This window comes from Epinephelus moara, chromosome 14 (genome assembly GCF_006386435.1).
Source record: "Epinephelus moara isolate mb chromosome 14, YSFRI_EMoa_1.0, whole genome shotgun sequence".
Taxonomy (NCBI): domain Eukaryota; kingdom Metazoa; phylum Chordata; class Actinopteri; order Perciformes; family Serranidae; genus Epinephelus; species Epinephelus moara.
Genome location: NC_065519.1, coordinates 33770165 through 33794916, shown reverse-complemented (window position 1 = coordinate 33794916; position 24752 = coordinate 33770165). Strand labels below are relative to the sequence as shown.

The 24752-nt window shown below is 39.8% G+C and overlaps 1 protein-coding gene across 1 annotated transcript in view; it reads left to right on the top strand.

The window, feature by feature from the left end:
• eipr1 (EARP complex and GARP complex interacting protein 1) overlaps nucleotides 1-24752 on the top strand; it is an 82967-nt gene that overhangs the window by 18450 nt on the left and 39765 nt on the right. The window contains exons 4-5 of the mRNA XM_050062578.1: nucleotides 886-1042; nucleotides 18879-18978. Of these exons, the coding sequence (XP_049918535.1) occupies nucleotides 886-1042; nucleotides 18879-18978 (257 nt within the window). The remainder of the gene's footprint in view (nucleotides 1-885; nucleotides 1043-18878; nucleotides 18979-24752) is intronic.

Genomic DNA, 24752 nt, shown 5'->3' with positions numbered 1-24752 from the left:
ATGACGACATTTTTGCCAGTGTCTGAGTCACACAGGAGCAGAGTGCACTGTCTTCCTTTATGGGTAGATACTTCTGGGACAGGATGTAGTCACTGTCTCTGTACCCCTCCCCATCCCTACAACCCTCCGCCACTCTCTTCCCTTGCTTCCTCACTTTTCCCCCTCTGTCTCTCGCTCTCTGTCAGCTGAGTTCTACATGCTTGAGTTCACAGGATGACAGCCACTCTGGACCGGGCTGAGGCTCAGACAGCCCACTATGCACTCACACACAAAAATATGTACGTATAAACACACATACACAAGTGCGTTCATATAGCGCTTCCATACCGCCTCCCACCGGCACTCTAATATGTGAGCAAGAAAAGGCTTTTGTTTAAGATGATTGCTTGCCCACTTACTCCAAGTGCAAGGTTGTCTAAAACCACTCAAGAGCCTGTGGACTCGCACCACGCTGCTTTTTAATTTGACAAATAGGCCTAACGCCAGTGTTTCATAGCCCAACGCCTGCCCACACACTGTCAATATCTACACCAAAAAGAAATTAGGCTGTTTTGCTCTCTCTGTTTTTTTCCTCTCCCTCTCTCTCTCTCTCTCCCTCTCTGTGATTGGTTATGCCCTCCAGCCTCAAACTTTTAGTCCAATTACTGTATCAATTCTACATTTACTCCACTGGTTCCAATTAGCAGCTCTGGCTCTGGTGTGGATGTGCCAAAATAACTCATTTGTGATGTGGATTTGGAGGAAAGTGTATCCACGTCACCACATTAGCGCCTGTCCACCACACACACACACACACACACACACACACACACTAACTGTACTCTAACAATCTGTGAATGACTGTGTGTGTGTGCGTCTGTGTGTTTGTGTGTTGTCCCCCTCCAGCCAGTGACAGCAGGGTGGTGTCCTGTGCGGCAGTATGGCGGATGCCCTCTGATTGGGAGACAGGAAGCCATGAGTCACCTGACGACTCCGCCCACAACCCCCAAACCCTGGAGCTGCTCTGTCACCTAGATGACAGCGCCCACAGCAATGCTGCCTGGTAGGTGTTGCTGGGTAATATCTGTGCTCACAGCACAAGTCATGCAAGTGCAATTATTCTTTTGATCCACAATTGTATTTGTAGGATGGGGTGTAGTTAACATATTTTTGCATTAAAGGATGCCTAATAATGAGGCCCAAATAGACTATAAACAGAAGCATGAGAGGTCTAATAAGGCCTTCTCATAGTTGAGGCAGTCACAAAATTCATGTGATACAGTGATGAATATAAATACAACTTAATTATCATTGACATCATTTATGTGATTATTTTTGTTAGCTTCCAAATCTTTGGTAAAAAAGTAAAAAAGTAGAATAAATGTTAAAGTTGAAATAGACAAGTATTTTGCTTTAACTAATGAAGTAAATGTTGATTGTACAATGTAATGGCTATAGAATAATGACACTATCAGTGTTTAGATTGGTTCCCTATAAGCCTCACCTTCATTTTACAGTTTTGTCTGCCACTGGGTATGTTCTCTAACGAAAATGGAGGCTTGATTTACGGCACAAAGAAAGGACACATTTTGTGCAACAAAAGGTTGCACAATGGTTGACGCGCAACCCCGGCTACCAAAGAGTATCACTGTAAGTTCTTTGCAGTCTTAGACTATCTCCAGTTGTAGAACTGACGGACGGTGGAACATTGAATGAGTCTGGACTGACACAGATTTTTTTTTTTTTTTTTTTTTATAAAACAAAGCTGTTTACTGTCTCACATACTTTTCTCTGCGTTTTCCTGTTTGTCAGACAATGGCCATCATCAAGTCCATTCAGCTTAACTACCAGCTATGTTCTGTATTGCACTTCAGTAGAGCAAGGACACAAGTAAATGTTTTTTACACAGCATTCTGGAGTAAGAGCCTAAAAACAACTTCACACTCGACACTGCGCTTTTTTGGCTCCTGAACAATACACCTGCCGTGACGTAATTGCGTCACCTAGCAATGCTAGAATATATGCGTCATTTGGGTGCAAAAGCACACACAAACAGTTGACGGCCTCAGTGAAGTTAAAGCCTTGCTATTGAAGGTAACAAAAGTGTCGTTCCAAAAGTTACATTGCTGATGCATGAAGTATTTGAGTTTACTGTAATGTAACATCTCTGGTCTTTTTCTTCATCTGTTGTCCAATGCACTGTAGCGAGTGATAAAGAGTAGGGATGCAAAATGAAAATTTGTGACCGAAGCCAAAGCCAAATAATATTAAACGCTTGGCCGAATACTGAGTACCGAATACCGAATGCCGTTTTTTAGTTTTTCATTAGTTTTTGCAGATGAACTCCCTCCAGATTAGTGTTGTCACGGTACCAAAATTGGGACCCACGGTACGATACCAGTGAAAGTATCACGGTTCTGANATAAATGAAATAAAAATCAACCAGTCACCCTCCTCCTCTTCATAAGTAAAGAACAGTCCCTTCATAAGTAAAGAACAGTCCCTAAAGTGCGGTGAGGTTTGTGGACCGTTACCTGCCACAGAGAGAGAAATGTGAACGGCTCGTTTCTCCTCTTATACGCCACATAATGTGTGCCACCATGGCTCGGCTGTTCAGGTACTTTTGGGCAGTCATGACAACAAGTTATTCACCTGGAGCCGGACTTATCCGTCGCCGGTAAGCCGTTATAATGCGCCGCCGTATTTGACAGGAATACGTATTCCTGTCTGTGTCTGTGACCCCCATTCAACCCACAACCGGTGTGATTCGCCTTTCGTTTCTGCTGCTGGTTGAAATCTGTACTCACACAGCGTGCTGAATGATTTATTTTGCCCGCACAAAACTATTTTTAGTTGCAAATGCGAGTGCGGTGACGGACGCAGTAAAATATCGCCACACTGCCGACATTTTACTCCGTCCGTCACCGCACGCTGTTTGATTGCGTTATCAAAACACGCCGCTATTATTCGGCCTTGCTTTTCACTTATTCCACCGAATACCGAATGTGTGTTTTTTTGCAATATTCAGCCGAATATATTCGATTACCGAATATTCGGTGCATCCCTAATAAAGAGCGAGCTGTACCTTGCACGCTGGTTGGTGGTGTATCAGTTAATAGGCGTCCAACACACTACACACTGTGTACGTAGCGCTCTACTAATGAATATATTCTGTCGATCCCAAGAGTTCACACTCTACACTATACCTCCTTGAGTACTCAGCAATACACCCGCTATGTGTGGAGTTGATCAGCTGATTGGTTGTCAAAAAGATGGAAGGACAGACAGAGTGAAGCCCTTTTTATACGTAGATCACGCTCTATTGCTGCTTTGAAGTCCCTTCTTTATGCCTCCTTTGCATTTTTACACAGAACCAAATGAGGGTGACATCATTCTACTCCAGTGTGTGATTTTACATAGCATCCCGACATCGTAGAGTCAAAAGAGGCGTGACGGTCAAGATTTAGCACAATAGTGTCAGCCTATAGTGTGACATATGACATACATGTCAGCAGTGTTTTCTAAGCAAGAACAGTATAGAAGGACTGATTACAGGGACCAACAACTGTTTCCATGTACAGTGTGGGAAAAATGTGAACCTATCCTTTAAACCCCATAATGCGGTTTTAAGTTTTCTGAGTGTGATACTCAATTTATACATCAAACAGAGCCAAATGTGGTGTTTAATACAATATGTTATACCACATTTCATTCAGCAGTTTTCTGAAAAGCCTTGCCAGACACTTTGCTGTTTGATTTGCCCACCTCAAACAAAGAAACAAACAACCTACAGGCAGTTTTAGGCAGGATTTTCCTTAAGTCATCAACTACATGGGAGCCATTTAGAAACTACTGTGAGCAGTGGAAACATACTCAGGGACAGATGGACATGTCCTACTGAAACTGAAATAGCCTACACTCTCACCATCAGACTCATCTCCTCTTTCTCTTATCTCCCTCTCTTTCCCTGTATCTCTCCTCCATATGAGTGTTTTTATTTTTTTGGCTCAGACTATTGACTGGCCCACATCTCAGATTGTAGTCTCGGCCCGATCCTTTTGTCTTACAGTCGGAGCTCCTGTGCACAATGCCTCGCCATAACTCACGCCTATGAGAATGAAAATCAATGGTCATTCCCCTTTTTAGTCTGCTGTTCATCGGCTGCCTCATGATTGCTATCATTTTTAGAGGCGCCAATCAGTTAGCGTGATGCATTCTGTAGCAGGTGTCTGCGAGGGAGAGATAAAGATGGAGAGGGAGTGAGGAAGATGGAGAGAGAAAGATGGAGAGAAGCTCACAAAAAGAGCACAAAAGAGAAGAAGAGAGATTGCATTTGTGCAACTTATTGCGTGTTTTGTGTTTGTATATATGAAAAGAGGAGGGTTTTGTATGTGCAGGGTTGCACCCATGTATGTGTATTATATATATGTGGTGTGTGTGTGTGTGTGTGTGTGTGTGTGTGTGTGTGTGTGTGTGTGTGTGTGTGTGTGTTTGTGTCAGAGGGCAGGTCAAGCAAGGCTGCTGGGTAAAGATTGATGGCTGTGGGCTCCTCCATCTTAACACCCTGAGAGCTGTAACCCTCACAAGGGCACCACACTGTGTGTGTGTGTGTGTGTGTGTGTGTGTGTGTGTGTGTGTGTGTGTGTGTGTGGTGGGAGTGTGAATTCGGTGCTGTGAAGCCTGTAGCCTATGCTGTTCACTATTGGCTCCCCTAGATGGATGGCTTTGGTCTGCTGCCCACCTCCTCCATCTCTCTATGACACACACACACACACACACACACACACACAGAGCTACACACACTTATCCCCACTCACTCTGATAATACTGGCAGCTTGCACCAGCCTGGGTATGTGTGCATGTTTGTGTGTGTAAGCAGACAAAGAGTAAAGAGATTGGAGTTCGTACTCTTATGAGGCTTTTGTCTGTTTCATGTGTGTGTTTGTTCGTGTTTGTTCACCTGCCCTGTGTGTGTTTGCGTCCACTGTAGCGTGTCTGCCTGTGTGTAGCCAGCATCCTTCATGTGTGTGTTATCCAGTAGCTGGTGTCCCTCCACTCCCACTAACAATAACACTTTCTCCTTCCTCCAAATCCCCTCATTGTTTGGGTGGGCAAACATTTGAGCCTCTGTCCTGTTGTGAAGCGTGCTCTGAATGGAAATATCGGCAAAATATACCCGAAAAAAACTGGGCTAAACAAAGCTAGGGAAAAATCATGTGTTTTTTTGTTCCTTATGTGTGTACCGTGGCTGTTTTTTTCCTTCTTCTGCTTCTTCTTCTCACACTTGGTTTCGATTGGGTAGAGCAAATCGATTCCCGTGGAGCCATTTGAGCCAATCAGGGCCCTAGGAGGGAATGGTAAAGCGTAAAAGGCAACAATGTTGATTTTCTAAAGTGGGGTGATGACAGGAGGGGGTAGGAGGTGTTTGTGGATTTGATTGTGTGTTTGTGCACACACACATGAATGCAATCATGTGTATTATGGTATGATTATTTTGAGTGAAAGACTCAAAGGCTTTCACTCGGAAGTCTGGCTGTATATGTCGAGTCTCTTTTATCCTGTAGTGCGATAGCGTCTCTGCTGTTTGTCTGTGTATGTGGCTAGACATGGAAAAGTGTGTCTTTGAGTGTGTGGGCTGATTTTTTGGTGTTCACTAAGCGTGATTTTCACTGTGAGGGTCCCCCAGTGCCAATCAATTGGACCCCAGCAGTGGGCTCTCATGCAGACGCAGCCTAGTGTGTATGTGCATATGATGTGGGCTATCAGTCGATTATAGGGCCTTTGCAATCTTTTCAACCACATCTTAGATAAAACACTAAGATGCAGGTACAACACTGAAGGTGCAGGTCTGGTGGTTTTTCCTCTATGACCAACAGGTTTTTGTCAAAAAATAATCTTTGTGAAGTTCAGGCAAGTGGAGGGGGCATTAAAGATAATTTCAATTCATTACAACTTCGTAATCTTGAATATTGAATCCACTTAATCAAATCAGACTCCCTTATCCGATCTAATAAGATTTACCTTTCAATATCTGCAAATAACTTAGGTTTTAACGAGGGGTGGGCAGTATATTGTCCAAATGGGATATGTACAATGACTATATTACGAACATTGAATAGAAATGGTCGTGTCATTTTTTTAAGCTGCTGACATGAGACCCACTTTGGCATTTCGGCTCTCTCACTCTCACAGACAGGCACACAAAGAAAGACTCACATACATGATGCATCACACACAGTCCTCCACCCATCCAGATCACTTTTTCCCAAGCGATAGTGTGTGAGCAGGTGAGATGTGTTTCTCAGGGGCTGCAGGACTCCGGACCACTACTATATTTAGTTGCATTTTGCGACCATGGAGCACCATTGCAACTTGCAAATATTATTCATGTAAGGACTGATGAGAGCTGTTAGTTTGTTTCCAGCTTACAGTGAATGAATCATCATTTTTAACAACGCCGTGGTGATGGTGTAACTTTGTGCTGACTGCTGAATGGAAGCTTCCACTTCACAGCTAAAACATCAACACTTCCAGCCCGAGCCAAGCCAGGTGCTTCAAAATAAAAGCACCAGTGGTTCCATTTTGATTAATTCAATTATAGCAATACTTTAACTTTATTATAACAGTACTTTATATAACTTTATTAGAACAGTACTTTATATAACTTTATTATGACAGTAGCTACTTTATTTAACTTTATGTGACTGTAGTTTATTTAAAAGTTTTGTATTTCAGTAGCCTACATAACTTTAAAGGAGATTTTGATATATTACGATATATAGGGTATATCATGATGTAGACTAAAAATATTGTGATATTATTTTTAAGCCATATCACCCAGCCATAGCTGTAGATACTGTTGGGGGTCGTTATTCAAAAAAAAGTAATGTGGTACACATTCTTCTTGCTTTTTAAAAAAGTAATGCATTACTTTACTTAATTACCCCCTGTAGAAAATAATTTGTTACACTGCTTGTTATATTACGTTTGTGTTACCCCGCAACAGTGCCTGGAATGCATTGTCACATTATTGCCAGTTAACAATATAATGTTCAACCTTACATCTGCCCACAGATAGGCACAAAACAAGGCCCAGGAGAATCAAGACAGCCCTATCAGTAGGTTAAACCTAAGCAGGGTGTAGGGTACGCACATCTTAAAAGCTTTTACAAGTGCTGGATCAAAAAATCAAACCAAGGCAAAAATTAGACAAACGATCAGCACACTGTGTTATCACAAAGCAGAAGCAACATATAGACACAAACACATTCATCACTCAGGTGATTGTGAGCTGCATGATTGAGGGTCAGTCCACCCTCAGGGACAATCAGGTTGGACCAATCACAGCAGAGCTGAGCGATGCTGTCTGATATTCCCACATGGGGGACAGAGTGTGTCTTTATGAAAAGGAACTTGCTACATCAAGATCAATATTATAGAGGCGTATATAAAATATAACATATCAGAAGTCAAATATATATAATTCATTGTAATTCATCCAGCAAAAAACGCTGATCATAAAAACTACGATATAGAAAAATACATAGTAAAAGTAGATAAGTAGAGAACTGTAAAATATTACTCACCCGAATGATTGTTTTTAGAAATACAGGCAAGTTCAGCTTTTGCAACTGACACAAATTTGTAATAGTACCTACATATTAAATTTAACACATCAAAAGTTAAGTCAAAAATATATCATTAACCACATAGTTCATCCAGAAAAAGGAATTATCATGAAAACTACTATATGGCAAAATACATAGAGAAAGTGCAAAAAAACAGCAAATTGTTTCAATCTGAGAGAAGATTGACTCAATGTTGCCAATCACAATCACCTGAATGAGAAATGTGTTTGTGCCTATATATAGCTTGTTCTGTTTTGTGATGGTGATTTCATGATGCCAGGCGAGGATCTCAAAATGTTGCAAAATTAAAAAGTGTGGGAGTTTTTGCCTGATTTTTGCCTTAGTAGACTAAAAAACTGCCTGAAAATAAAACTGTGTCAATATGTAACACAATATAAAGGAGGTTGCACACCATCTAGTACAAATGTTAATTGCCTCAAGATAATAAAACAGTAGGCCTAAATAAAATAAGCGGCTAGCCTTCCTAATACCATTAGATGATGATAGACTTAAAATGGGGAAAAAACACCTGTAAATGGTGTATGAACTGCATTTAATGAGCCAAACACACTCAAACTCACTAGAGTCACTCGCTCACCAAACCATTACTTTATAGCAGACTCGTCCAGTTTGTTTGATGTGTTTATTACTAAAGCAGTTGTTGTACCACATGATGAGGAGATCCTCCAATTGTTTGTCAGACAACCTGTGCCCCCTTGGAGTTAGCACAGACTGCCCAGGCTGAAGAGCCTTTCCAAGGGTATACTAGATGGCGTCACTGGTGTTAGCACGTTTGATGATTTTTTTTTCTATCCACCCATTATGCAGATAATTAAAAAATGTACAGTATGTAACACAAATAATGAATAACATTACTGAATTCAGGAACAATGATGTGTTACATTACTGTATTTCAGAAACATGTAATGTGATTATATTAAGTAATGGTGTTACTTTTTAACACACCCAACACTGTTTATAACTAACTAAAACGCATAGATTGCCAATCACCCATTGTCAAATGAAAATGATATATCTCCAAATTTGGTGTTTTTGATTTTTCTCAGATGAACTGAAGGAAAAAAATGATACTTCTCAAGATAAATAAAAGAGTTGAAAACCCATGTGATTATCTGAAAAATGCTTTGTAACAAAGCCTAAAACAAAAAACAGTTTTCATCAACTCATGAAAAGTTGTTTCAGAGAGAGCAAGAACAGTTTTGCATTGCAGCCTGATTAATCGGATACCTTCAAAAAGTGTTTCTCATACCCCATATAAAGCTTTTTGTTGAGATGTTACCACATTCCAATATCCCAGGGATGTCAAACATGCGGCCCGGGGGCCACAACAAGCCCGCCAAAGGGTCCAATTTGGCCCACTTATGATTTTGTGCACCTAATACTGATGCACTTTAGAGGGCTAAGACATGTGAGGTTTCACATAAACACTGAATAGCCTACTTCATATAAAAAGCAGCTTCAGAGACTTTTCCACCCTGACCAGAACACAGTTTTGTAAGGAAAACAATAAACACTATTAATACATATTTAAAGATATTGAACGTGCAAAATATTGTCAGTCAGCAGCTTCAGTACAAAGATTTTTTAATTTGTATCAGACTTCTATCTTAAAACAATATGGTTGGAACCATATCACACTGTCAAAACTTGAGATGTGTAAATGGTCTGTAAGGCAGGGGATAACTTAACCTGCTTCCTCAATAGCTTCCACTTTAGTTAGGTGTTGTCATGCCAGCATTACTATACAGGGGTGGAAGTGTATGGAAAAATGCATATATAATGACAGTTTTTTTGTTTTGATATCTCAGGCTGTTCTGTTTGGTAAATTGATTAATTTGTTCAGAATGCACTTGTTCTGAAAAGAAAGGGAAACATTTGGAGGGGTTGTTAATTATGGGTTAGTTTATTAATAATCATAATGGCTCGGCCCGCTTGAGAACAAAATGAGCTGTGTGTGGCCCATGACATAAAATGAGTTTGACATGGCTGCCATATCGCATGTCCAAAAGACTTTTACACGACACCAGGACTAAAATGAAACCTGCGATCTGAACCCGACCCAAATTACAATTCCCATTTTCACTGAGTTAATGCTGAAATCTGGGGATGTGGTAACATCTCTACAATGAGCTTTGACCTACTGTACTTATTGTCCTTCTTATAAAGTGGTTTAAATAATCTGGCTAAATTGTTTCTCATCATCTGAATCTTTTCTTGCCCCATCTGACTTGCTATGTTCCCAGATCCCAATAATTACTTACTATTATCATAACCATTTGAAATAATGGCCAAAACAGCATAAATAAGACCCACAGTATAGTACATGGTGATTATCTTTTAACCTCAACCATCACCACTGCAAGCCTAAAGCCACTTTGCAAAAATGTCCTCCTTCCGAACAACTGAAACACAAGCTGGTTCTCACAAACTGCAGCACACACATACGCTGCCCTTGGTGTCCCTGTATCCATGCTAAAAATCTTACCCAGAAGGAGGAAAGAGACACACACACGCACACACACACACACATTTTGTTTGTGTTGGCTGTGGCTTTGTATATGAAGGGCTGGGATTAAACTCATATGGATGCAAAGCACAGCGAAGAGTGGTAACAATCAGATGAGCAAGAGCCATAGAGAGAGACAAAGAGAGAGAGAGAGAAGTGCATCTGTGTCCCGGACTGAGATATATGGGGCTGTAAAACCTCCATAGCTCCCCCCCACAGTATTTACATACCATTCCAGTAGCCAGTGTGCCAGCTTGTTGCAGAGCTCAAGGTCAAATGCACATAACTTATATTCTTTAATAAGAGAGGAGTACTGTACACCTTACTGTCTCTGCCTCTCCCTCTTCCTTTCTCCCTTGCATGAATTAATTGATACTATAGGGAAGCATACAGTGCGTAAATCTCAAAGTGGTGAGTATATTTTAATTGGTCCTATGGTGTGCTGATTTATGTGTTGGGGAGTGTGTGTGTGTGTGTGTGTGTGTGTGTGTGTGTGTGTGCGCGCGCACGTGTGTGCATGAGGGAGAAAGAGAGGTGGTATCTGATGTGCTGCAGTCTCCATCTATCCATCTATAAGGTTTGTGAGCTGCAGTGAGTTGCCCCACCAAGCTGTGTGTGTACTCTTATTAATGACATTGTGGGGACATAAATCTGATCAGTCTGTGACATTATGGGGGCAAAAATGTGACCCTCACAAGTTAAACCATTTAATTTAGGGGTAAATTGTTTTTGTTTTTTGTTGTAAAGGTAAGGGCACGGCTTTGGGATTGGGCATACGGTGGCCGAGGTTAAAGGTTAGATGAGGGTTTTTCAGTCCTGTCAAGTTAGGGGCGGGCAACATATCCATTATACTTGATGTATCGCGGTGTGTTCCACGTGGGATATATGAAATGGCTATCGTGAACACTGAGTATAAATTTTCACCTCATTTTTTAAAGCCACTGGCATTACACTTGCTTAGGCGTTTCATTTCTCTTGCACTCTCCTACGGTTCTCTCCTTCTCACAGACACAAAAAGAAAAAAAAATCACATGTACTCCCCGCCCATCCAGACCACTCCAGACTGTGACTATTTAGATACGTTTTCAACCATGGAGCACCAGTGTGACTTGCAAACATTATAAATTTAGAACTGGAGAGCTGTTGGTTTGTTTGTTTCCATCTTACAGTGAATACATTCTTATCTTTAACGGTGCCATGGTGACAGTTTAACTTTTTGCTAACTGCTAGCATATAACTGTTAACAGCAAGTCAAGTTCACAGCAAAAACACCAAAACGTGCAGCCTGAGACAAGCCAGGTGCTTCAGAATAAAAGCACCATTGGTTCCGTATTGCAAATTATTTAATTAGTTAAATAACAGTATTTAACTTAATTCTAACAACACTTCATTTTACTTTATTATAACAGTCTTTTTTAAGGTTATTATAACAGTATTTTATTTAACTTAATATAGTAGTATATGTAGTTTATATAAGTTTATATAGTAGTTTAGTGTTTTAGTAGTCTACAGTTGTTTAGAGGACATTTCAGAATATCAAGATTTATATTGTGTATTGCGATATTGCCTAAAAATACCACAATATTATTCATAGGCCATATTGCCCAGCCTTATGTCAAACTTACATTTAATCAGCTTTAGTTGAGTAACATTATTCTGCCTTAAAATTGAACTTGTGAGCTCATGGTTATGACATGGAAAGTCGTGTACACGATATGCTTGCCGTTCAAGTGATTAAGTTGTCAGAACATCGCTACTAGACAACATTATTTAGAAGCTCCAAAATAAAACCTCCAGGATTTATGTATACCCACTTAAAGTGTGCAAGGATACCTAACATTTGTTTTGTGACGTAACTCTCACAAACTATTTGTTTTCACAAATACAGGGTCGAGAGATCTAACACCAAACTGAACAAACGTTGCAGCGCAAGCAGATAGACTTTTGTCATCTTTCCTCGTCCTCGCCCTGCTGAGCTCTGTGTGTAGAGAGCGTAAATTAGCATTAAAGTTGTCAAGTGGTCGTGAATGTACAGTGAAGTTATCAGTTTGTTTATGAATAAACACTGCAGCTCCTGAAGACTCAGATAAATTCTCCTGTGTAGCTTCTGAACTGTTCGGTAAAGCCTTATGAAGCTGAATTCCCATATAGGATGTGCTATGAGTTGCCGTAGACCTGGCCTACCAAAGAACAATTTCCAGTGGTTTTTGCTTACCGTATTTGTAAAAAGCAATATCTTGAATAATTAAATTATTTTAGTTTTTGCATATCTTTCCGTGTTTTATGATGTCTCAGTCTCAAGACACAGCTGATATGACCGTTATCACAAGACCTTCATCCATCCCAACATAGGAAACACATGATCATATTGTTTATATTAATGACATAAGCAACATTTTAAAAATAGCCTAATCATAAGCCAAACAATATGACCTCATAATCCTATAGAACAGATGTCCCTGAAAACAAAAAACAGTATGTCCAGATGCATTACAATGTTAACATAAAACAGTATAAGCTGATAAAGGACTGAGAAAACAGAGGAAAATCCGTTCAGAGTCCAAAGTGTTTAAATCTCCCCGGCTGTAAATGTCCTTGGCTGTTAAAGTCTTGTGTTACTTACAATAAATTGTTTCAGGAGGTCCTCTCCTGATAACACTTACCCAGTCTTTTGGAACGCCCTCAATAACTTGTGATTGCATGTATTTTATGTATTCGTGAGCCTGGTGGTGCTTTTGGGTGTGTCTGCCCACTACAATACTCTAGACTGCACCATTGTGAAGAGCATCTATTGGTATCATTTTGAAGTATAGAAATATAGAGAGTGGACTGTGTGGGGGTTTTTTTCTTTCAAAGATAGATTGATAAACAGTTGAGCCTTAGCTGGTTGCTTCATGTTATTTTCAGACGAGTAATATTAGCTAGCAATTTGATCCTTAAAGTAAACAGCAGGCAGGTGGTTAATAGTAGTCAGAATCTTCCATAGGGTTGCGCTGATGGACGATGACTGCTGTCAGTCATTGACCACTGAGCCCAACTTCCCTGTCCATGCCAACATCGGGACTTTGTTTGTAGTGCCATTATTGGCATTCATTGCATGCTTAAAAAAGTAACTATTCTGATTTATCTACCAGATGAACTGAACTGCCAGATGGCCCAAATGGGACCTCTTTTATCAACCATGATTGTCATCGCCATTGTGAAGATTTGCCTCTGTCACTAATCAATATCTGCTCACATCTGCTGGACTGACTGAGTGACTTGTTGTTTTTGTCCGCTGATAAATATAAATATCACGGCTTCCGGTGTGTGTGTGTGTGTGTGTGGGGGGGGGGGGGTCAAAAAGCAACAGAAGCTGAGTTCCATGTAAGTTACTAGGCCTACAGAAACACTGCATTTAATAGTCCATCTTACAACTTCACTTCCCCTCTCTCTCACTTTCTCTGTCTCTGTCTTTGTCACCCCAAACAATTGTCTGTCACGATACTGATGATGTAAGACAGATATCGTTGTATGCCATCTTGGTTGACATTAACCAACCCTATCTTCCAGTCCAACTTTCCAGCACATCATATTATCATTTTAAACTTATCACCTCAAAAGAATCTTCTCTGAATCTCTGAACCTGGACCTCAATGATTATTTGTATGGCAGTAGCTTGTCCTGCCAATCTGGCAAGCTAACACTAGCTGAATAAGTTATAGTGTAGACCTGTCAACTGTATCATTAGCAGATGTCTGTCAGACTTTAAAATACTGTTATTTGCGACTCACCAGCAGTTTGTCAATATAGTCATAATTGGCTGACTGACCAGTTTCGCAATGATGCGTTTCCTGCCGTGAAGCAGATTTTTTCCGCGAAATTTCGCCCCTTTAATATTGTAAGAAAAATTGCAATTAGATATTTTCCTCAAATTGTTTGTCCAGGTTGTCGTTTATTTGTATATTTAAATGTGCCGAAACCCACTTGATATCATATCACTTCATATTAGCCTCAGCTGAATTTAAGATTATATTTTTGCACATAATGCACTCTGGATTTTTTTCTATCTTTTATAATGTAGTAGTGATGACAAGACTTCATGGCCAGTATGGAAAGCAGGAATGATTACAGCAAAACTAATTACAACAGCTTTCAATGTACACATGGCATATACTGTGCAAAGATAGTTTTAAAAAAAAATATCCTTTAAGGTTAGGGTAAATCTCCAAGCACTGAATATAAGTCAGCGTGTTGTCCTCCTTAGTGACAAAAGGGTGTGTGTGTGCATGTGTGCATCCCAAGCCCATGACTTCCTGCTCCTCAGGAGGGCAGTAAAAGCTATCCCTGAGCAGTCATGAATTTACAGCCCTTATAAACACCGCTCCTCTCTCCCTCCTCTGCCTCCCCTCCCTCATCTCCTCCCTCTCCCCGCTCTACCTTTTCTAATAGGACTATGCATATTTGAAACTTGGACTAAATCCAAAAGCAAACTTTAACTTTGTCTTCCCTCCCTTGCTCTGTCATTTCTTTTATCTCGCGCGAACACTCTCACCTTCTATAACACACGCTCTCTCTCAAACACTGGCATTGTTGCTGCTGCTCCAAGTTGACAAATGAGTCCATGAAAATGGAGTTGTCTAATGGATGAACTCCTTAAATGAATGGCATCATTTCGTAAACCCCTAATGACAGCAGCTTTAGAGCTGTGATGGGCTCAGACATCCAAGCCTTCAGCCAGACCACATCTGCACCTCTGTGACATTTTACATCCTTTAACCCAGATTAGACACAGATTTTTTTTTCTTGAGCTGAAAAGCCACACGAAATCAAACCCTTAACAAGCATATAGCAGCTTTTCCAGGCCAAGGTTATGTTTAGCTTATTGCCGGGTCTCTGACTGCACTGACATATTGCTTTTAAAGTCGACAGGACTCAGAGTTAAAAGCACTGCTTTCTCACTTGGGTTGTGTCCTCTTTCTTATCCCATGTAGTGGTGTGTCTGCCTACACTGCAGAGCTGCTAAGTCTATCCAAACCAAGAAGAAACAAACAACTAAAGAATACAAGTCATCAAATCAACACCAAGGGAAGAATAAAGCAACAGTTTGGGCTCCAGTGTGTCAGGTCTGGTTAGGTCCCTATGGCACGCGCACAGAATACATATTGTAAGTAGAGCACAGTGGAGAATCACAGCTCCAAGAGGCATGCAGTGAGGAATCAATACTCTGCAGAATGTAATATGCAGGCAGGAATCAAAGTTAAGTATGCAGTAAGAGCTACCACTTCTTTAACACCACTGAGGCAACCCTGTATCCCACTGCTGTGTTTGAACACTAGATTGACAGAATTGGGCTGCTGGATTTGCCAATAAGTATTCTCTATTAAACGTGCAGAACTCACTTGAATGCTATTGTCACTTTCATGGGCGATTAATGATTAGCTGCTTCAGCCTCATTTTGAAGGTTAAACATGCTCCAGGCAACGTCACACTTTTTTGAAGGACTTTTTTATGTAGTCGTTGACACAACATTTTCTTCTGGTGGTGGTAGTGACACTGACACCTAAGTCTGGGTTACAGAAGTTTCCAAAATGTGAAAGAATTGTACAGTAACCGAGGAAATGTCACGCAAAATTAGAAATTAAAAAGAAATCACAAAAAAAAATTAGAAATACAGAAATATCTCTTGGCCTGTCGACCCATTCTACTCAAATGGAAATCAACAAAGCCATCTTCATTTATTCGATGGATCAGAGACCCAATGACCTCTGAAATTAGAAAATGTCAGGTATTCAGTACATGGATCTGGGAAAAAAGTTTTATATAACTTGGTCCCCTTTTACAGGATATGAGGAAACTTTGCCTTAATGCTTGAATTGAGCTTTTTCTTGCAATAGCAGATTAACTCTGTGCCCTTTTTCTACCAACATTGTAGCGCTAAGACATTAAGGAACAGAACTTTTATGGTATGACTCAGTCTATATGCTCCCATCTTACACGCACACGCACACACACACACGCACACACACACACACACACACATATATCTTTTTAAGCATTAACAATCTATTTAGATATCACTGTTTTTGTGTATTGTTTGGTAAACTTATTTGTCTGTCTGTTTGTCTGTATGTACATATTTATGTGTGTGTGTTACCCTTGGAAGGGAAAGGGGTGGGAATGGGAGATCTCATCTGAATGGAATAATCTAAAGAAAGTTAATAGAAAATAAGTATAAAAACATCTTGTTTTCAACTTAATTGATCGCAAATAATTAGTTAAACATTTTGGAAAATATATTAACTCTCTCTTTGAGAGTGAGATGAAGGAGATCTCAGAAGAAGATCTTAAAAGCCCAGTACATCTGTGTAGAATGTCTAGGTATATTACAGGTTTCTCGATACAGTGGGTACTAGGTTTGGGTTTGGTTGCTGGCAGCCTCACTCTGACGACAAACCGCAGGTAGTCACTGTACCCAGTACAGAAGTTTCCTAAGAAAAGTTCCAGCTTGTAACACCCTGTGAAATCACAAATTAATGTTTTTATAAATATGTTTACGTACAGAACAAAAATGTGTTACAAGGACAAGTTCAGGCTAGCTGTGCTCAACTAGGATAAACTGTAAAAACAAACCCATCAGACTTACTTGTGTTTCTTGTAGTGCTAATTAGCAAATCATAAATCTTATATCGTACGCAACTGGACTTGCTTGCATTTCTTGGAGACGTTTTGCCCCATCTGAAGAAGCTTCTTGGATGAGAGGCGAAACGTCTTCAAGAAACACAAGCAAGTCCAGTTGCCTACGATATAGCATTTATGATTACCATGATCTGGATGACTGAGAATCTTCACCAACTAATTAGCAAATGTTAGCATGTTGACATGTTACAAAAAAATAGTGAACATGGTAAACAGTCCTGCTTTACATCAGCATGTTAGCATTGTCATTGTGAACATGCTGACATTCGCATTTAGCTCAAAGCATTGCTTTGTTTGTGTATCGCCTTGCAAAAGACTCTTAGGATCCTATCTTACACCTGGCACAAAGCGGTGAACAAGGGATTGCAACTGTCATTGCTAGTTTCAGACTGACACAGTTGTCATTTTCACGGCCAGTACCCATGATGTGTAAGTAGCAAATATACTTGTGCCCATCTGAGTGCCAATAGGTGTGTAGGTCTTAAAATGAAGTGTGGTCAGACACATTGTTTGCTCATTGCCATTTTTAGGCAGCAGAAAGTGAGTGTGCCATTGACCAAAAGAAAACCTTGTCTAAACTCAGAAGTATTTTCCTGCCATTTAAAGGGTGCATTATCCAGGTTAATAATGCACGTACACTCTGCTTGTTACCAAGCAGCAATCTCCAGGGCCAAAAAATGAAGCAAACACAGAAGTGCCAAACACTGCATTTCCTTGAATGGCCACTTGGTGCTAGCTCCAAAGCCAGTCAATCCCCATAGACCCCCATGTTTTAAGGCCCAACTTTAAGGCAGAAATAAACAGCCTGGTCTCTATAGCTAATTTCAGCATTTGTGACAAAAGCACAGGGAGTGAATTTTTTGTTATGTTATTCACCCATTTACATTTTATTAAGGCTTAAAGTTATGCGTTATTAAGTGCGGGCCGGTTTCAGTGACAGGCTGTCTGCCAGGCTCCACCACAGTCTTTGAGTCAGATCCACATCTCGCTCATCTACAGCCCCATCCTCTCATCCAAACATGGTCACTTCTGGCTCCAGAAATCCAAGATAGCAACAACCAAAATACCGAACTTGAGGCTTCAAATAGGAATCCACAAAACTATGGGTGACATCACGTAGCTACATCAATTATTTTATACAGTATGCTTGTTACACACAGGGATGCGCAGTAATGCACTTGCGCCATGCTCTATTGATAGTTTAAATAGGGCTCTTAGTCTTGTTTAATAATTGGCAACTAATTTCATAAAATGAGAACCAAGAATGAATTGATCCCACTAACAAGTATTGTGTTCATATCAAAACCTGATATATCTTATTTCTCTGTGCCACAGAACTCAGTTGTTGTTCAAAAACTATTTAAAACATATGCTCCTTCATTACACGACCACACACATTGTAGTTTGGTTTGACTCCTGCATACACTATCCTGACGCCCCATATAGTCACTAGAGCACCATATGTGTGTTACTCCATGTCTAAAAATATTCCCCATTGTGCATTTTCTTAGAGTAACATGTGCTAATTGCTATAGTGCCCAGCTGTTTTAGGTGATTATTGAGCCCTTTAAAATATGGAACCCTATATTTGTGACCTTTGTCACAGACAGGGTAGGAAATCAGAAGGTATTAAGAGACAGAATAACAGCTTGTCGGTTTTGGTCTTTTTTAATGGAATTTGATGGCAAGAAGAAAAATATAGCAGAAAGCCAGCCTCAGCATTTAATCACCTGTATAATGTGTAACATTTTATATTTGCAATTTCCTTGCTTACACTGCAGTATACATGCATCCATACATGTGTGCATTCCCAGACATGATCTGAAGTTGCATGCAAATGTTTAAAATCGGTTTAGCTGTGATATTGTACAAGATGCTATATTAAGCAGTCATGTGAAATGTGACCAACAAGCCTCATTCCCCTGTATGTCTGCAACATGTGTGGATGAGGCTGTATGCATGTTTGACCAAAATCTGTATTCTAATTGACTCTGACTTTGTGGTTTGTGTGTGTGTGTGTGTGTGTGTGTGTGTGTGTGTGCGCGCGTGTCCTTGTGTATTTACAGCGTGCTGTGGGAGCCCATGGGGGATGGCAAGCGTGTGATTTCATTGGCTGATAATCACGCACTACTCTGGGACCTGCAGGAGAGCTCCACACAGGCCACAGTAAGACACACACACACACACACACACACACACACACACACACACACACACACTGTAAGCCACAGTACATACACAGACGCACACACCATATCACACAATAGCTAACTCATTATTTGATAACCACCATATCGTCTTGGTGTTATCAGACGCACACATCCTCTCTCTGCGACAACAGAGTGTCCACTATTCATTCTGTCTCACACACTCACACACCGACACACACACATGGATACACACACAGTACGCATCTGGGCAGGTTTCCAAGATGTGGCCACTCTAATATTATTCTGGTCAAGTCTCTCTCACAGTGATAGTAATAGTCTTGTTTAATAAGTAAGAGAAAAGCCATTTACAGTTCTGTATCTGTTTTCACAGTTCACTGAGGTAGTGGTACTATTGTCATACATTGTGTTTCACATGAAATGTAGGGAAACCACTGCATGGCCAAGGACTGTAGACACTGTCACATTATACCCATGGTAGTTTGACTCTTATTCCAAAACCGTGGGCTCCTGTGCAATATTTCCGAGCTGGAGTGTCTTTGGCTGAACATCACTGATTAGTCAAACACAGATGGCTGCTACAACCTCTGTATAGCTTTATTTAAAATATTAGGAAGTACTGGGTGTAGTATCAATATCAAGTCAAGTGAAGACAGTTTGTGTTGTTGTTGTGTTGTTGTTAAAAAGATGTCATGCTGTAGGTTTCCCAACTAGTTTTAAACATGATCTCGTCCTTACTTGTGTTATTATGATGCTCAGGCAGAATCCGGGGGCAGTCTTTTGCATTGTATCTTAATGCAGAAAGGATCGGCATTTAGTCATGTAAGTCTCCTCACGTGACTAAGACGGTTTTTGCAGTTAGGAACAAAACTATTTGGTGAGAGTTAGCAAAAGATTGTGGTTGAAGTTGAGTCACGTAACTATAATGACAAAATAATTCAATGTCAACTTTAAGTTTTACATTAGACATGGACACGTGTTTCCTGGGTAAAAGTCCTGTGCTTGTTGCCCCTACTCACCCTTTGCAGACTTACACGCTCAATGTCCATTGGTGCAAATGTCAAGTAATGACACGGATGGGTTTGTATTGGAGTTGGTTGAAAGCATTATGTGTCTCACACAGAACCCAGTTGGTGCCCAGCCCTTGCCAAAATGATGCCTTGGGAGTGAGACCAGGCTGTTTAAAATAATGGGAGACACAAAGAGAGATAAAGAGAAAGACAGAGTGTGTGAACGAGCTGAAAGCCTGAGCAAACGAGAAGGTGAAGGACAGAAATAAAACATTTATTTGTAGTTAACTTGATTAATAGATTCATCTTGGTCACGTTCTAAGTGATAAAACAAGAAAACATTGCATGACTGGCTTGTTTTGTTGTGTGTGAAAATTGTTTAAAACACAACAGTTGTTTTTTTTTTATCTGTCATTGAGCTAATTTGCCTAATCTTCAAGTCTTGAGATGTGATGAAAATGCAAAGAGGAATGCATAAAAGAGACTTTTTAGTTTCCAGTTTAATCCCCAAATTATGTTCCTGTGGATTCATAGTTCCTGGAACTGTTTAATCTCAAAGGGATCCAGCTTCCACACTTCTAGTAAGGCTTTCGACGAGATTTGGGAAACTAGCTCCAGGGATTTGCACCCATTCAGCAATGGTGGTAGAAGTATTCAGTCTCTTAATGAATTGAAGTAAAAGTAGAAATAACATCGTCTGAAATACCTTAGTAAAAGTCACAGCCCTGAAATTAAAATGTTACTCAAAGGTTCAGCGTATAAGAATTTTTTTTCTCTGATAAGTTGAGATCTGGATGTTCAGGAGGTTTTCACCAGTAGCTGAATTATCCACAGAGGTCTCTTCCTTTCCAAAACAAAGGGACCCTGTGATTTAAAAGGGTAAAACCCACTGAAAAAGCAGTTTCACGTTACAAATACATATACAGTGTTTGGTATACCTGTTCTGGGGTACTGTAGAAATACAGCAGTGAACATGTTGATTTCCATAAATGACCCACACTGTAGAAATAAACGGCTCATTCTAAGGTAATAAAAACACAATGATTCTTATATTCAGGTGATTCAAGAAAACGTTATTTTACATTCCAGTTCTGCCGAAGTATCCTCCTAAATCCTACACACTGGACCTTGAAGTAAAAGTACATTAGTTTATCAGCAGAATGTACATAAAGTATCAAAAGTAAAAGTACTCGTACAGAATGCTTCTAGGCATTGTGTTGTTATCAGCAATAAATTAGTCTGTCAATGTGGAGCCAACTTTAGATACTTTGCATACTTCTATGTAAATTAACAGCATATTGCTGCATCATTTTCCATTAGCAAATCTTCATCTGAAAAGTAGCTGCTAACTCATAGTGTTAAATACATGTAGTGGAGTAAAAAGTACATTTCCATCTGAAATGATGTGAGCTAGAAGTATAACAAGAAACAGGAACAAGACATACAAGCTGTTGTCAGACAGCTGAAATCATTTTTCACTGCATTCATACTCAGGACTCTCTTATTCCTATTATACAGAAGTACACAATGAAGGCCTTTAAAAGTCTAAAAACAAATGGATCACCATGTTACCAGTGTGTAAGTACTTTTGGTCAGTTCACTTGTAGTTGTGTCCTTCCTAATGCAAGGTGAAGAGGCTCTTCACTGTAAATTCCCTGTCTCCAACCCGCCGGCTTTGCAATTAAAATGCCCATTATGTATTTAAAGACTCAAGATAATGGTGTGTGTCAGGTGTGCATGTGAGGAAGAAGTAATAGAGTAGTGGTGTGTCGGCGCATGCTTTCATGAGTGTGTGTGTGTGTTGCTCCATTAGAGGCCATGAGGGAAGAGGAATATAGATGGGTCATTGGTAATTCATGCACTCGTTGAGGGATTCACATAAAGGGCAGCCAGGTCACACACCTAATAGATACAAGTGTGTGTGTTTGCATGTGAGTGCAGGCATGTGTGTTAATTTGATCTCAGTAAGCTGACCCTTTGAGAAATGTCTAGTCGCAGTTTGGATAAATGCATGCACACACTCGCCCCTCTCTTTCTCAATCCCTCACTCTGCCAGTGTGTGTTTGCTGGGGATGTTCTCAATGAATTGATTATTGATTATTCATACACATTCACATCAACCAAGGTTCACATCACAATGATGACTTGTGTTTTGGGTCATTTAACATTGCTCTGGTTTTCATTCATTCATTTCAGTTGTTCACCAGATGGAGCTGTTAGTTGTATGTATTACTGCAAGGCAGTTGGAAAAATACGCAGTGTAAATACTGAATTGTGGAGAAGTTTGTCATGTTCCAAGATGACTGGAACAGTCTGTCATTTTCATTTCTGTTTCTTCAGAACATGGCCTAAGAGCTACATTTGTTCCTACTGCCTAGTGTTTATGGATATTAGCTTCAAGCTAGCGTTGTTCTATCTGTGCTGAGTTTTGACAGTTTCCAGCTCTGTTGGCACATTGAAGTTAGGAAAAGTTTTGGAACTGCTTTACAGTGTGTTTAATTTATTGCCACATGCACACATAGACCCTTGCCTTTGGGCTACATATGTACCATAAGCATCTTTAAGAATCCCTGTCAGGGCGCTTTTATTTGCACATTTTACATAATTCATTCACACACTCATGAATTTTACAAAAAAATCTTTACACATAATGTTACTGCACTGTCATGTTCATATTGAGATGGAAATTTGGTGGGAGAAAACCTGGTTTGGAAAGCTGAGTCAAGGGTTGACTCCTGCATTATTTATTGGTGCACTGTGCTGGAACTTACCTGGATCATGATTATGTGATTGTTTATTTGTTTGTCCATTGATTCATATATCCGTTTAATGGAATTATGTTTGTGATTATGTTTTGGCTTAATGTTACTTTAACAAATCATGAATCATTATGTAGAAAAATTCCAGTTTAGTGCAACAAAATAGTGAAAGGAATGCAAATTTGCAAGGATTCAGACCTTTGAATTTGCCCACTTCACTGAGCTGACTGATTCGTCTGGCATCATGACATGAAACAGTAGTTCCGCAGTTGAGTCATGAGCACCGCAGGTGGACTAAATTAGCACTATGGATGGGACTAATGTTGTTTCAAGCTATTTTCAAGCTGTTGTCAAGCAGTACGCTGAAACCAATGAGGAATAATTACAACAGTGGCGACCACCATACGTAGACAAAATATATGAGAATATCGAGGATATTCAAAATTTGGCATGTTTTTTCAATATTGCCGACATTTTAGTTTGTTTTACTTCACTTAGCTCCACTGTTAAAACCCAGCAAACCAAGTATGTTGGCAACCTACACATCAGTGTGAACCTAAAGATGATGTTAGATTCAGTAGATACGTTGGTCACTAGTGGTTGGTTACAGAAAATCAAATTCCCCTCCCTCTCTGATATTAGTTAGGGTGGATGCAATGTCACTCTGAAGATGGAAATGGTTTGTAACGAGTTGACAATTCTGTCTGATATCAAACAAGCAAAAGTAAAAAAACACTTTAAGAATTTAAGCATTTCTCCAATCCAATAATTACTACAATGTGCAAGCAGGGAACAGTGACAATATCTGATGGAAGGGAAATTAAGGTGAAAATACACTAAATGCTGTAAATTCTCAAATAAAAGCTTGTTGCAAGAAAGGCTTGATAAACATTGAAAAAGATGGAATTACCTTTACCAATATAAAATGAATAAATTCAGCTTTTAGCAAAGAGACTTTTCCTCAGCACAATTATTTGTAGCTTTTAGTTGCTCTTAACAGAAATCTTGTTGTTTGGCGTGAAGTGAAACATCTGTGCAGTAAGTGTTGATTTTCACTGACAGTAACTTTGTGTAACAGCAATCAAAAGATGGCAAAACGGATATAACAGCCTCAAAAAATGATCAGAAAAGTGTAATTATGTGCATGGAAAATAGACATTTCATCACAAACAGAAAGGTATTTTCGTTTAACTCACCAACGAAATTTCAATTTAAAAGAATATTTTACTCATAAAATGATCTTTTGTATATCAGTTACTCACCCCGCGTTATGTTGAATTTGCGAAGAAAGCTTGGTTTTCTCACATGCCTCAGGCAAATGAAGAATCCGAAAAAACTGAGACAATTCTTAATGATTCGAAGTAAAAGATGGTTTAACAACAGCACAACTGTATCAAAACATCCGTTTAGAACCTCTCACACAGCTCATGCAGTATAATCCAAGTTTCCTTTATTCAGTTGTTTGCTCTGTTCTTCCCAAACACTTTTGCTAAAACCTTACTATTTAAAACACTTCTGCATACAGGTTGCGTGCTTGCCCAGGCACACTACTTTGTGCATGAGACTGTTTATGTGGAAGTATTTTAGCGAAAATGCATGTATTTCCAAAGCACTGAGCATACAACTGGATAAAGGAGACTTAGAGTATATTTGTCTGTGAAGGTTCTCAGTCATCCAGGTCATGGTAATCGTAAGTGCTATATCGTAGGCAAATGGACTTGCTTGCGTTTCTTGAAGACTTTTCGAGAGGCGTAACGTCTGCAAGAAAAGCAAGCAAGTCCAGTTGCCTATGATATAGCACTTACGACTTAGAGTAAACTGCACAAGTTGTGTGAAACTTTATAAACTGATGTTTTGTTATAGTTTTGTTGTTCTTTAAGAAGGCCCCCTTTTGCTTCAATTCATCAAGAATTTCCTCTGTTTTGGGATTCTTTGTTTATGGAGGCATGCAAGAGAAACGTTTTCTTCAGGGATTCAACCAACCTCAGGGTGAGTAATTGATA